Here is a 14,277-nt window from a genome sequence, read left to right on the forward strand (position 1 = left end):
ACCCAGAGACCCAGCACCACAAAAACAAACAGTACATCTCTGGAACCATTTACATCTACATCCTGTCCTGCATTCAACATGTAAGTGGAGTACAAATGTAATAGCATCAAAGTATACTTAAAGGAACAATATGTCAGATATCTACTGTATTAAATTATAAAATGACCATGCTGTGCTATCAGATATTAAGGAAACATATTCAACTAAAATACAAGCTTCTGAAATACGAGGAGTGGCCAGGCAACTGTAAATTTTTCCCCGTATAAATTCATCAATTATTTCACTAATAAAGTTTCCAAATACACTACCTACAACACCATTGTGGGAAGCCACAAAGTCAATGAGTTCAAGTATTAAAATCACTTCACAAAATCTCAGTACCGGGGGAAGTTTACCGTAGAGTCTCTAGGGAAGACTGACCGTGTCAAATAAACCATGATTTGTTTGTGAAGGTTCAGTTTCTTCGATCTGACAACCCGTGGAAGGGTCAGTCTGGGAAAGGGAGGCCTGGGGAGCGATAACTCTCTGATATTTAGAATTTAGACTGCATTACCCAATTTTTGCCACTAGATGACAGTGTTACACATAAAGTTACATATTGTTTCTTTAAAGTACACATCATGCAGAATAATATACTGTATATTATATTACTGGATTCTAATTACTGATAGGTATGGAAGCCCTGAGCGATCATGCATTCATACATTTTTTTTCCTCCATTTTCTTGTGGTAACGAGTTAATTTCAATTGTTAAGAGATCTCCAGTTATTTATGCCATTATTTTAAAATAACAAATGTTTTTATCCCGAAAAAACAAGATAATTTTCTAGAGATCTTGAGAAAACAAAATCTTGTTATCTCAAGATCTCTAGAAAATGATCTTGTTTTATGACACCATGATTAATAAAAGATCTCACAAAAACAAAAGAATAGTCTAGTATATTAAATCATTGCAGGAAACTTCAATCAGTGTAGCAATGGCAAAAGGGGTATGAGTATATCGATCAGCGAGTCACATCCATCAGTCAGCATCAGGTCAGCGTGGCATGGTTACTATTTTGAGATCTTGAATTAATCATGTCATATCTCGGGAAAACAAAGTCTCGTTATCTCAAGAGCTTGGGAAAATAATCCTATTATTTCTGGATAAGAACATTTGTTATTTAGAGATAATGACATAAATAACTTGAGATCTTGAGAAAACAGATAAAATGAACTCATTATCACAAGAAAACAGAGGAAATAAAATGTATGAATTCATGACCGCTTAGGGCTTCTGTAGGTAGGCTCATTTTATTACTTCTATCTCTTTATATCAAATTTCATTTGTTTATTATATTTTATATTACAGTAGAACTTAACGCGGCATAAACTGGAATCAAAAGTAACGTACAAGTATCTCAAGTTCTGTATTTAGGTACAATACTTGAGTAAATGTACTTAGTTACTTTGAATCTAATGAAAGGCATCTGTTTAAGTATTACAAATTAAGTATAGTATAGTATAGTATAGTATAGTATAGTATAGTATAGTATAATAAATAAATATAGACCAACGTTTTAAGGATATACTGTATTTATTATAAATACCTGTTTTGAACTGATTGAACTGAAGCATGACTGATGTACCGATGTACTGTACTGATATACAGACAGTAGAGGGATGAGTATCAACAATAGTTTGCTTCTCCCTGTCAGATTAAGTGAGGCCACATACATGTAGGAGAGCCAAGAGGGAGGACAGGAGAAAATGAGGGGAGGTAAAGGAGACAGGGGGAGACACATGGGGTGCTGTTTGTAGCCCAGACCAGAGAGCTGCCATGCTGCTACACCCACACAGCAACAGAACCACCGGATGGTCTGATTTCAAACTGAAACAGAACAATCAGGTGGTCCGACTAAGACTTACTAGTCCCCTCTTGCAGTGCGGTCTGGGGCGCACTGGAAACACTGTCTTTAAAATTAAAAAAAGAACATCATCATCATCATCATCATCATCATCATCATCATCATCATCCCAGTCCACCAACTGAAATAAGATAATATTAGATAAGAACAGATAAAATATTAGATCATTTTATAAGAAACTTACTCCTTTCAGTCCCAGAATTTTTCCTGGAAGTCCAGGTGGACCTGGAGGACCTGGAGGTCCCTGAGAGACGCAAAGAGAATCTGTTTAGTTCAATACAGTGATCAATGTGATCAATCAATCATCCTGCTTATTACACAGCTCCTCCAAATCAATAATAATAATTTGATACAAAATATTGTGTGTCAGAGGCTTGTTTAAATCAGCAGTGCATCTAAACATGAACTAATGTCTGAATATAACTCTTAATGCTAAAATAGATTACTGATCAGCACTTTAACAACATCCTTCCTCTCCTTTTCTTCTTACCGGTAGGCCGACAGAGTCTCCTCTGTCACCTTTTCTTCCAGGTACTCCAGGTCGTCCCTGCAGAAAACAAAGAAAGTGTTCACAGTGAGCTGCTGCCTGGGTTTTCTGGGGTGTTTTCACATAAAGATGGATCAGTGATGTTTGTATTAGTCACTGTTCTGACATGATTTGGTCCATGAACTGCTGAACCTGATGTTTAGTATTGAATAACATGTTGTGCTCTTGACATAACATTCTTCGTCCCACACTTAGACACACTCGTAGGAAATCTCAGATAATGAGGAGTGTGGATAGGTTAGGGTTAAATTTCAATTATTTGTTCAACTGTCAGATAAGCAGGATACAAAATGAACATGTAAGAAGGTTGTGGAGGGAAGATAAGGGAAGATGAGGATGGTGAGAGCAAAAGACGTTAACAGACATAAACTAAATGTTCATTTCCTGACAGCAAACAAATACTCACTGAGCGACCGGGGTAGCCGAATTCTCCTTTTTGTCCAGTTGGTCCAATTGGGCCCTGAAATAAACAGAAATAATATAAGTATAAAGAAATTTGTTTATACGTAGCTTGTCTAGTTTGGGTTTAGATGATAAAACATTTGTAGATATACATGTTTCGGTTTAATATGAGCTCACCATGAGTCCGGGAGGTCCAGGGAACCCTCGGTCACCCTATGACATAACAAAGCAGTGATATTTACATTAATGGCAGTAATAAACATGTTTTCAGCTTCTTTCAGCTAGAATACTTGAGGGATTCTTCACATCTTCACAAGATGTATGAAGATAGATTATGATGGACAGCATAACATAATGTTGACCTTGATTTCTGCATGGCAGGAGGACTAACAGTAGTTTGAAATATTTCATTTTAGCTGCGTTTGGTAGATTTGGTAGAATACAATCATGTGAACGCTAACATGACTTTACTGCCGATGCATCAACACCAGTAGCCAGAAATATTAATCTTTTTGCCTTATCTAAAACCTCTGTAGGACACACATGACCACGTGTTGATATATAGATAGATTGTGACTCTTTATTACGGTCCTCAGCTGTGTACCGGTCCTGGGGAGCGTAGCATGGAGCATAACAATGACTGGTTACACAATACTGCCACTGAACACTGGTGCATCAGAATTAGTTACTGAAAAAGGTAACGGGTCATTTGTCTTGTACCTTGATGCCTTTGTGGCCCTGTGGGCCTCTTGGTGCTGATAAGATGGATCCATCAGCCGCAATGGTCACCCCTGGCTCTCCCTTCTCTCCCTGTTAGTACAAAGAACAAATATTCATTTTGTTTATAGACATGACGTGATATTTCTTATGATCCACATTTAGCCCTGCCATCTCTGTGGGGTGTAGTTCTCACCTTGATCCCTGTTGGCCCCTGGTTCCCTATAGGGCCTTTGTCTCCCTTTGGTCCCCTGAGGCCCTGGGGAGGGATCGAAAGGTAGTGAGGATGATAGCAGTTTAAAAATAAAGCTTTATAAAAAACTACCTTAAATATAAAATATTTTTATGGCATGGCAGGTCTAACAGCCAGCACCTGTGGCACAAACACTTCTGGTACCTACCCGGGTTAGCCCAAAGATAGCAAAAGCAACATTGGAAAAAGATCGTTTACATTGATATCAAATAATTGTTCATAAACTTCATACATGCACTCGCATCAATGAATATATGTGCATATATATTCAGTCAACAGGTGAAATGAATGCTGAAAAATGCTCTTACGGGAAATCCAGCTCTGCCAGGCAAACCTTCAGGGCCCTGCAACATGCAGATACAATGCACACACACAGACACGCATGCACACACGTAAACACAGATCCGGGCAGAAGCGTTACGACAGTGTTAATGCTCATACACAGCAGCACCAAACACGTGCAGCCAAAGCACAAAAAAGTGATGATACAACAGTAAAGTATATTGCAGTAGTAGTAATACAAGGGTTATATTCTTGTATTGTAGGTTAATCTTTTGGTACTACGCACCTTCGGCCCTGGTGGTCCTCTGATCTTAGTGAGGTTGGACAAACTGTCTGTATCGTTGAGGAGCAGCTGCACACAGAAGATGTGATGGATAAGTTTTCAGACATCACTAAATAAACATAAAAGATGATCAAAGCTTTGGCCTGTAGGCTTAAACAATGTGTGTTCACATGCAGTCCATGTAATCAATTCTGTTTTTATATGTTTGAGTACTAATCACAGACTGGGAGGTGTTCCTTTGTGTTGATTGTATGTGTGTGCGTGTGTGTGAAAGCCAACGTACATCCTGCAGATTAATCATAGATCCAGGAGGCCCAGGAGGCCCAGGTGGTCCTGGGATACTGAGTCCATCAGCACCTCGATCACCCTTCAGAACCCAAAACAGAATAAATTGTAAAAATGTAAACAAAAAGAAGACCATACTGCTGAAGACGGCAGCCAACAGGATCGTGAACTGGATGATCCATCCAAGAAGGTTTCAGAGAAGTTTACTTAAACGTGCAAATGCTGATTTTCTGGCCAACTGGGAGCAGTAGTGGAAACAATATTAACATATCATCATATTTTCTAATCATCATATAATATCATCAAACAGCTGTTATTTCTGCAGCCAGAAGAAAGAGTAAAACTGAGCACAGCTGCAGATTCAATGGATAATTCATCACTATGAGCTGCCTCTTGGTCAATTAGTATTTATGTCATTCATAATACATTGTCATTACAAAAATATTTATTATAGCTGCTGACCAATATCAAACTATGCAGACGGCATTAGACCCTGTCAGTTATGACTGAATATCCCCTACCTTTGGCCCTGGACTGCCCTTTTCTCCTTTGACACCCTGTTAGGAACAAGAAATGAAAATCAATTCATTCTATTTGACATATTATCACACATTTGACATTCACCTGTTCAAAGACAGTGATTTAGGTACAACCTGGACAAATATTTATATATATATTTTCTATTATATAATTCAACTTTGATATTCCCTGTGGCTTGACAAGCAGTTACACAATAAAGCTACTTAAATCCTAACAGCTAACAGCTAACTTTTTGTGACTGCAGCATCCCCGTAGCCCCATCGGCTTTCACAGGCTTTCCAGACTCATAAACTAGTCTGTTAGCTAGATAAAGCTAACATAAATAAGACCTTAGTTCTTGGAAAGATTTTAGCTGTTTATTTGTGCGTCTAGTTTTTATGTTATTTGATTGCACAAAAATGAAATTGATGTATATAAATCTTCAAATCATAAACCATCTAATTTTCCAAGATGTAACTAACTAACAGAGCATTATTCTTGTTTGTAACACGTCTGTAATTACATAATTTAAAATGATGCTCCCCATCACTGCCTAACACTGAAAAAGTGTTTCCAAATGACCATGGACCATTCTACTGCTACTACGACCACAATCACTGACTATGTGCACAGATAAACTGTCATTCATATAATATAGTTTATTATGAACATTTGGTTAACCTTGAACAATACAACAAACCAACACCCGCTACTTACCCTGGCACCTGGTAGTCCAGCAAGACCCTGAATGCCCTCTGGTCCTGGGTCCCCTGGCTCACCCTGCAATGTTAACATAACATGAAGTCTGTTTCTTCATCGTCATTTTTAACTCTAAATATTTGATTCTTTCATGAATTGTGAGAAATACATGCATATCTCTTACTGTCACAAATAATAAAAAGACTTCATTCTACAGTGGATTCTGACAATAACAGAAAAAAACAGATCATAGATTGCGTACTATAAAGAAATGTAGAGTAGAATTACCTTGACTGAGAGTCCTGGAGCACCTAAGGCTCCATCCTCACCCTGGAGAACACATGAGAAAATAACAGGTGTATCTAAAGGTACCCTCTGTCCCAGAGGGGTCATACTGACTTCTTATTAACTTAAACATAGAATACTTACCTTAGGTCCCTGTGGGCCAGGTAGACCAGGGGGACCCTGGAAAAACCAAAGCAAAAAACCCTTATTGTATATGAAACAAAACACATACAGTCTACATAAAAACATACAGTCTGGTACTGACTCGGGGGCCTCTGACTGCAGCTCCAATCAGCATGTCGCTCTTCCCAGAACCCTCCAGGTCCTGAAAATACAAACACACTCTGATGACGTTCACTTGACTGAAGGTGAGGAAGACTACTGCAGTGAGAAAGTTGATGTAGATAAGGTCACCTCTACAAAGAATTTGGTTCCTGGAGGTCCAGGAGGTCCAGGGAGTCCTGGGGGACCTGCTGGGCCTCTCTTGCCCGGTGGACCAGTAGGCCCTGCTAGCCCTGAAGACCCTGTTGTACCCACAGACCCACATTCACCCTGTGGAGATAAAGGGAAGATGACATGTCCAAACTGAAAACAATTTGTGACTAAAATAGAGATATAAACCACCATGTGGTGTGCAGGAGATTGTTATGGGTTACTCTATGTACAGTAGTATATTACCTTTGGTCCAATTGGCCCAGGTAACCCTTGGTCACCCTAAGGATGTAAAGAAGGAAGAAAGAGTAGTATTACTCTGGAGTGAACTCTTGACTCTCTCTCTCTCTCTGACTTTTATGCAACAGTGGTGAAAACAACATATTGTAGGTTCTCATTCACTTTTTGTTGTTCTTTTTTTTTTTTTATACATTTCTACATTGTAGATTAACACTGGAATAATCAAATAAGACATATGGAATTATGTGAACAAAAAAGTGATAACAAAGCAAAATATGTTTAGAATTTAGATTCTTCAAAGTAGGTAACGTTTGCTTTGAACCTTCTTGTCAGCTTCATGAGGTACGTAGTTGCATGGAATGATTTTCAATTACTTATTACTTCACATAATTCACAGAATCAACATAAATTCTTCACAGAGTTTAAGTAGCAGACACATCATAACATCAACTGTTCAGAGAACACTGTGAATTAGGCCTTCATGGTTGAATTGCTGCAAAGAAACCATGACTAAGGGAGACAACACGAAAAATAAAAATGCTTGGGCCCAGAAACACAAGAAATAGACATCGGACCAGTGGAAATCTATACTTCGAGTCCAAATATGAGATTTTTGGTTCCAACTGTCATGTTTTTGTGACATGCAAAAAAGGTGAAAGGATATCTACATGTGTGCGTCCCACCATGAAGCACTAAAGAGGTGTGTTGGTGCTGGGGTTCTTTGCTGGTGACACTGTTGATTGATGATTTATTCCATATTTAAGGCGCACATAACCAGCATGGCTATCATAGAATTCTGTAGAAACATGTTTTATTTTATTTTGCTTTGTTTAAACTTGTTTTGTTTACCACATAATACCATATGTGTATGTTCTGGTACTAAAAGATCATGAATAGAGACAATCCATACACAATGGGACATAGACCATTATCACAAAGCTTGTCTTTTGGCTTAGTACAGTGGTGCCCAGATGTGGTAACTGAGGAACTGTCCAGCAAACTGAAACATAGTCGAAACAGAGTAGAATCACTTTGTTTCTGATATCAGCAGCCTGCTCTGCCCTGAACCACAACATGTCTATGTGATTCTGATATTGCCCACTGAGTCCAGGACACAGTCCACCTTGATGGGCATACCTTTACTCCCAAAGCTCCTGGTAGACCTGGAGCCCCATCTTTTCCTGCTGGACCCTGGACAAGGTATAGGTAGACAAAATAGTGATAAGTCACAAAGAATATGCCATAACAGCATACAACAACAGCAATATGATGCTAAGCTGTTTGTTGACCCTTCAGCCATTCAAGCAGGGACCAACAAGAATATAAACGTGACAGTCAGTCACATTAGTCAGTTTCCTTAAGTGATAAGATCATCCATGCCAACATTTTTCAGAATAACCCCAGTGCACCATGCTCACACTTTCACATACAATTGGATTTGAATCTAAATGCACCTCTTGTTCAGCTCCTTGTGCTTAGATGGAGAGCGTTCTGACCCTTTATTGTCATTCAGATGAAGTGTAGCATGAAGCAGTGGAGTCATCTTTTCTCATCACTTAACAGGAAAGTTCAGCGTATTCCTTGTGTAAGTAAGCAGCATCAGAGCAAAGTATAGCAATGTTTCTGACAACATAGAGTACCAGAGACCTGTACCATGGCACACTGATTCAATGGCTGCTGACACATGACTCATTAGATTACTGAGTGAATTTTTTACAGCCCTAATCAATTCCTAATATTTAGGACGGTGACACCGGTCACTGCCTGTCTGTCCTCTGTCTGTTCTGTGATATTCCTCAGACAACCCAGAATAGAAATCTCAACCATCTCTAGGTCTTCGTAAACTAACTTTCTATGAACTTGTCTGGACAAAACTTTTACACAAGCCAGATGATTATGTAAATATTCCGCATATTTATGAGAATAAACTGTTTTCACTGGCTACTGTTCAGTTTTAGTTTCAGTACTGGTAAGGAACTTGTCATGATGTTGTTTGCTGTGAGACATCCTGTAGGAACCTTGTAGTCTTGGACACAGAGGTTGTCCTAGGATCATTTTTAGACTTTCACATCAGTATGCCTTGGTACTTTTCAGAAATATGCAAAAAGAAAATAATAAAACTGATCTGTGAAAAGGCAGATTGGCTCCTTCACCATGTTGTATCAAGAAAGCAGCTGAAGTTATACGGCAGGTTTGAGGTCAGCTCCCTTCAGTTCATTCACTTTATCATGAAAAGTAAAACGTTGTCCAGAAATGATTGACTTTCTTCAACATTTGGCAGTAAATGAACCAAAAGGAAACAGGCAGCAGGCCATAAAGTAAGAAAGCCATACACACGAATACCCACATACACATGCACACACACGCTCAGAACCAGGTAAGAACTGCTGTAGTTTAGCCTGACAACATGGTTTGAGATCATGTGCAATCAATAACCTGAGCAATGGGGCAGACAGAGAGCTAAAGTTGGTCTTCATCACATTTTAATGAGGTCATTTAAGTACACAATGAGGTCATTTGAATATATATAACACTGTTAATATGTTAATTAATGTTTCCTCCTCAGTGCTCAGGATTTTGATTGGCATTCTGCCTTTTAAACCAGGATCATATACCTCGCCTGAACCCCAAGCAGACCCAAAGTCAAACCCAGAACCAGAGGCAAAACTGGATTCAAAATTGAACCCAGAACTGAAACCAGAGCCCAGGCCTGAACTGAGGTCAGAGGACAACTCTGAGCTCAGACCTGAACCATCGGACCCAGAACCACTAAACCAATCCTTAAACATCTGAAACGGAGTGGAGAGCAGGAGGAGGAGGAGGAGGAGGAGGAGCAGGGGGGCAAATAAAGATTGTGAGGAGATGATGAGGACAGAGGTGAAGGGAGAATAAAAGACAGACAGATACACAAATACTTATCAGTACAACATGATTTAAGAAGACAGACAGACAGACAGACAGACAAGCATAACAAAGACAGAAATACAGCAACACCACAAAAGTATTCACACAAAAAGAAAGAAAACCTTAAACAGCTTTTATCATATCATAACACCACTGCTCAGTAGGACATTTTATTCAAAATTCAACGTTTACTGGACTAAATATGACACATGTGGACTTACTGCTGTGCAGACATGATATAAAAATATTTTCAGATCTGCTGGTTATATTGGTTACATTTAACTTTCTGAGAATCCTGCATGTTTCATAACTTACTGGTAGTCCAGGTCTGCCTGGAAGCCCGTTTTGGCCAGGAACTCCGGGTGGTCCAGCATGCACTGGAGATATGCCTTCAGCTGTGTCAGATGATGACAGGTTGGGTCCAGGGGGACCTGGAGGTCCTGGAGGCCCTGGTAGACCAGGAGGACCCTGATGGAAAGAGACTTTTTAGGCTCTTTGCTTTGTCTAAAATGAAAGTGTCTGGTCTCTCGCTGTGGCCTTTCTCTTACCCTGATGAGTACAGTGTCACTGTCCAGGTCTTCAAACCCAGAACCCAGGGCATCAGCTCCATACTGTAACACACAAGCACACATGCATGGAGATCACTCACGGAGATCACTCAGCTGCCAGCTAGGCTTGAACCACAAACATATATACACATAGTAACACCACAGACTGTGATACTCACAGGTACACTGCGTGATCTGGGGGGTCCAGGAGGCCCAGGTAGGCCAGGAGGGCCTGGTATACCAACTCCTGGTTCTCCCTGAGAGGGAAGGTAGAAGGAAAGTTAAATGAAGTGTAATAGTCCAGCACTTGTAATAGGTTATTTATTGTAACCCTGTGTGCTTCACCTTCTCTCCTTTAGCTCCAGCTTCTCCATCTGAACCTGCAGATCCCTGAGGTCCTCTCTGACCCTGGATGTAAAAACACACTTCAGTTATTTCATGTGCACAGAAGACGTAAAGCACAGAAGAAGCCCTGAAGAGAAAGAGAACTCACCGGATCTCCCTTTTCACCCTTGGGTCCCTGCGAAGAGAGACAAGGATTTAGGATAATGCTGACTCTTATGATTTATAAGACTATGACAACACACACACACACCTGCTGTCCATCTTTCCCTGGCAGTCCTGGGGATCCAGTGGGTCCTGGTGGTCCTTGTGTCCCTCTTGTTCCAGGTCGAGTGGTGGGCCCTGGGGGACCTGGGGGACCAGGTGGGCCTCTGTCTCCGCGATCTCCAGGCTGTCCTTTAAACCTGACTTGACCCTGGAGATTTAAATCGCAATAAAAGACCCTTCCTGTGCAGAACATTTAAAAGACGTCAGACAGAAAAGTAAAGAGTACTTACGTCTTCTGACCTCTCTCCTGGCTCCTCTGTCCTCTGTGGACCTGTACACACAGCACATGACATCATTAACAGGTCTGACCAATCACAGTGTCATGAAGTAACAGTGTAACGCAGAGACATGTAAGAGCAATCAAAGAACCAAAATAAAAAAAGATCTTGAACTTCTTTCTGCTATAAGAAACCAGTTCCTGCTCCTATCAGGATGAACTCCACCTGTTTTCTGATCGTTATTTAATCAGTATAATGAGCTTTTGATGCATCACTGGGGTAGATGGGGGCTGTTATGGGGGAAGGAGGTTTAAAACCACAGAAGTAGACCAGATAGACAAACAATGAGGTTCATTCTGACCTCTGATCAGAGTTTCTTCACTGGCCTGAGTGGGTGTCTGGTGACCTGAGTACTCCTCGAGCTCCACCTCTGGAGCCTCAGTGGGTGGAGCCCTAACTGGAACACTGTCCTCCTCCTCAAAGAAACCAGAAGATGAGCAGTATCAGTGTCAGTAAATGGAGATTTAAAAGAATATCAGAGAAGAGAAAAGTCATCACATCCGGAGGAAGGTTCATGGAAACAAGCATGCAAACATTGATATGGACTAACATCTTCTAGCAGCTAATCAGACAGTCAGTTTTAGACCAATTATTCAATCTGTTGTTTCTTGTTTCTATTTGATGTGATGATCACCTGAGGGCACCTTCGTCTCCACATACTATCTCCAGTCAACCTACCTGTTTCCTCTCATGAGTGTTCTTCATCACCTCCTCCTCTCTCTCTCTGTCATCCAGAGCATCGTCTCCACTGGTGTATCCTGACGCCTTCATGAAACATCACATCATTTTTACCACTTAGAGGTATGAAACAACAAATAAATTAAAGTAATAGAGAAACATTCAGCTGTAAATCCTGTGAGATTAATGATATCATGTGTGATATGATATGATATCATATTATTTAATATAATATTAATATTAGTAGTGATATCATGTATGAAGTACTTTCTGTTTCAGGAAAAACAAGTTGTCAGATTATAGCCATTTTTGTTGAATAAAGTGATTTGACCACTAGGTGGTGCTGTTTATTAACTATATGTGTGGTTCTCACATAAGGATCATCGTCTTCACACTGCTCCTCTGCTGCTCTGGGATCATCTTTTATCACCAGCTGCTGGATGGAGCCCTGAGAGATAGACAAGCAGAGAGACAGACAGTAAATAAAGACTCAACAAGACTGGACAACATGTGACAAACCTCCCACTGAAATCCTGCGTGCAGAGCTGAATCAGGCCGCTACCTTGGGTTAAATATTCAAAAGTGCGCACTACATTTCTGGAATCACATTAAAAAGTGATCCACTCTGCTTTTTTTTACAAAGCCAAGAGTTCAATCCACAAAGGAGTCCACAGTGTCTACTGGTCCTGAGGCTTGGTGGACCATCAACCACTCAGGTTATTACACCAAGACCACCTCAGCACTCAGATCATTACACCCAACCAAATTATGACGAAACAAAAAAATACAGAGATTATAGATGGAAGAATCCAACAACATCCCAGAGTAAAACAGAAACATGTAAGTCCAGACTGAGTCAGTGGAAGTATACCCACACAGGCAGACCTGCTGCCCAGACAGGTTGAGTTCATATTGTGACCAGGAAGTAGACAGAGCTGAGTGAAACTATTATCAAAGTCTTAAAGACCAAAATAATAAACATATTTCCTCTCCTCCATCAGTTTCTCTAGCAAAGTGACTCAGAGAGCCTTCCTAGTACTCTAGAGCTATATTTCAATATATTAGACAATAATAAAATATATTTTATTACTCTTATGGACTTAGACTTCCACTTTACTTATGCTTCACCCTCAGTACATCACAAAATAAATAATTGTACTTTTTACTTCATAACATTTATCGACAGTTTTGGTTACTTTACAAATGAAGATGTTTACTCACATATGACATAGGTTCAGACTGACAAACATTGTACAGGTGTCACTTTGAGTAATTGTGAGAGCATTTCTCACTAGTTTCATAATTTTTCAAAATCAATCAATCAATGTACGTAGAAAATAATCAACATTAATTAATCCAAATGATTGATCCAGAATGAAATCAACAGTTGTAGTTCGATGCAAAACAGTTCAAAATGAGCCCCACTTCAACCAGCTACAGCAGTAAAATCCTGCTTTTACATGAACACATTGCATTTACACTGTTGTATTGTTGACTTACAGTAAAAATCCCTGTGAACTCTAACATTATTTATAATTACTCATTATTATCACAAAGAACTTCTGTGATAAATGAACACACTTCTCCTCCTCCAGAATGCAGTGCTGGTTTAGTTAATTGATGGAAAACATTTACAAAATTGGCACACACACTCACAGTGACCCACATATTTCAGACATGACTGATGCTGAACATGTACATATTCTGTGGTCATGCTTCAGACTGAATGGTAAATGGTAAACAGACTGTACTTAGATAGCACCTTTCTAGTCTTCTGACCACTCAAAGCGCTTTACAGTACGTATCTCATTCACCCATTCACACACATTCATTCATGGCATTGGCTGCCATGTAAGGTGCCAACTGCTCATCAGTTTGAGGAGCTAACCATTCATACACATTCACACAGGCACAGCCTTCAGGAGCAATTTGGGGTTCAGTATCTTGCCCAAGGACATTTTAATATGCAGACTGGAGGGGATCGAATCAGGAATCGAACTGCCGATCTTCTGATTAGTGGATGACCCGCTCTAACTCCTAGCCACAGCCGCCCCAACACTGAACAAAGCAGTTACCAGTCCAGTCACCATGGCAACAATAAGAGACTACCGCTCTTACTTGTGAGTGTCATTAATGTCAAAATGAACAGACAGGAAGTAATCACATGAATAGTCTTTACTCTGTAGTACATCATATTCTGTCACTGCACAGCTAAACTTGTGTTTGTGATGACTGTAATGTTTCACTCCACTGACACAGCAGGCAACTCAAAGACCCGAGCAAAGACCTTGATCTGACCACAACTACGCATTGTTGACGTCCCTGACTTCCTCATCTGCCATCAACTTGCTCTCCCATCCTCCCTTCCACATGTTACCCCCTCTCCCTTCCCTCTTCACCATCTCTGTT

The 14,277-nt window shown here is 40.1% G+C and overlaps 1 protein-coding gene across 7 annotated transcripts in view; it reads right to left on the minus strand.

The window, feature by feature from the left end:
* Nucleotides 1-14,277, minus strand: part of col15a1b (collagen, type XV, alpha 1b) — a 44,282-nt gene that overhangs the window by 6,815 nt on the left and 23,190 nt on the right. For 2 of the 7 annotated variants that reach the window (XM_027283539.1, XM_019268887.2), the window contains exons 6-34: nucleotides 12,242-12,316; nucleotides 11,869-11,955; nucleotides 11,492-11,606; nucleotides 11,143-11,183; nucleotides 10,899-11,060; nucleotides 10,797-10,823; nucleotides 10,649-10,711; nucleotides 10,483-10,560; nucleotides 10,304-10,366; nucleotides 10,071-10,223; nucleotides 9,467-9,640; nucleotides 7,989-8,042; nucleotides 6,858-6,893; nucleotides 6,594-6,731; nucleotides 6,445-6,504; nucleotides 6,324-6,359; nucleotides 6,183-6,224; nucleotides 5,913-5,975; nucleotides 5,198-5,233; nucleotides 4,675-4,758; nucleotides 4,395-4,460; nucleotides 4,135-4,170; nucleotides 3,770-3,832; nucleotides 3,577-3,666; nucleotides 3,034-3,069; nucleotides 2,861-2,914; nucleotides 2,398-2,454; nucleotides 2,092-2,151; nucleotides 1,909-1,953 (exon numbers count right to left, since the gene is read on the minus strand). In XM_027283539.1, coding sequence (XP_027139340.1) covers nucleotides 1,909-1,953; nucleotides 2,092-2,151; nucleotides 2,398-2,454; nucleotides 2,861-2,914; nucleotides 3,034-3,069; nucleotides 3,577-3,666; nucleotides 3,770-3,832; nucleotides 4,135-4,170; nucleotides 4,395-4,460; nucleotides 4,675-4,758; nucleotides 5,198-5,233; nucleotides 5,913-5,975; nucleotides 6,183-6,224; nucleotides 6,324-6,359; nucleotides 6,445-6,504; nucleotides 6,594-6,731; nucleotides 6,858-6,893; nucleotides 7,989-8,042; nucleotides 9,467-9,640; nucleotides 10,071-10,223; nucleotides 10,304-10,366; nucleotides 10,483-10,560; nucleotides 10,649-10,711; nucleotides 10,797-10,823; nucleotides 10,899-11,060; nucleotides 11,143-11,183; nucleotides 11,492-11,606; nucleotides 11,869-11,955; nucleotides 12,242-12,316 — 2,094 coding nt within the window. The remainder of the gene's footprint in view (nucleotides 1-1,908; nucleotides 1,954-2,091; nucleotides 2,152-2,397; nucleotides 2,455-2,860; nucleotides 2,915-3,033; nucleotides 3,070-3,576; nucleotides 3,667-3,769; nucleotides 3,833-4,134; nucleotides 4,171-4,394; nucleotides 4,461-4,674; nucleotides 4,759-5,197; nucleotides 5,234-5,912; nucleotides 5,976-6,182; nucleotides 6,225-6,323; nucleotides 6,360-6,444; nucleotides 6,505-6,593; nucleotides 6,732-6,857; nucleotides 6,894-7,988; nucleotides 8,043-9,466; nucleotides 9,641-10,070; nucleotides 10,224-10,303; nucleotides 10,367-10,482; nucleotides 10,561-10,648; nucleotides 10,712-10,796; nucleotides 10,824-10,898; nucleotides 11,061-11,142; nucleotides 11,184-11,491; nucleotides 11,607-11,868; nucleotides 11,956-12,241; nucleotides 12,317-14,277) is intronic. The other 5 variants (XM_019268888.2, XM_027283542.1, XM_027283540.1 and 2 more) reach the window with 4 other exon arrangements.

Source organism: Larimichthys crocea, chromosome X, assembly GCF_000972845.2.
Source record: "Larimichthys crocea isolate SSNF chromosome X, L_crocea_2.0, whole genome shotgun sequence".
Classification (NCBI taxonomy): Eukaryota; Metazoa; Chordata; class Actinopteri; family Sciaenidae; genus Larimichthys; species Larimichthys crocea.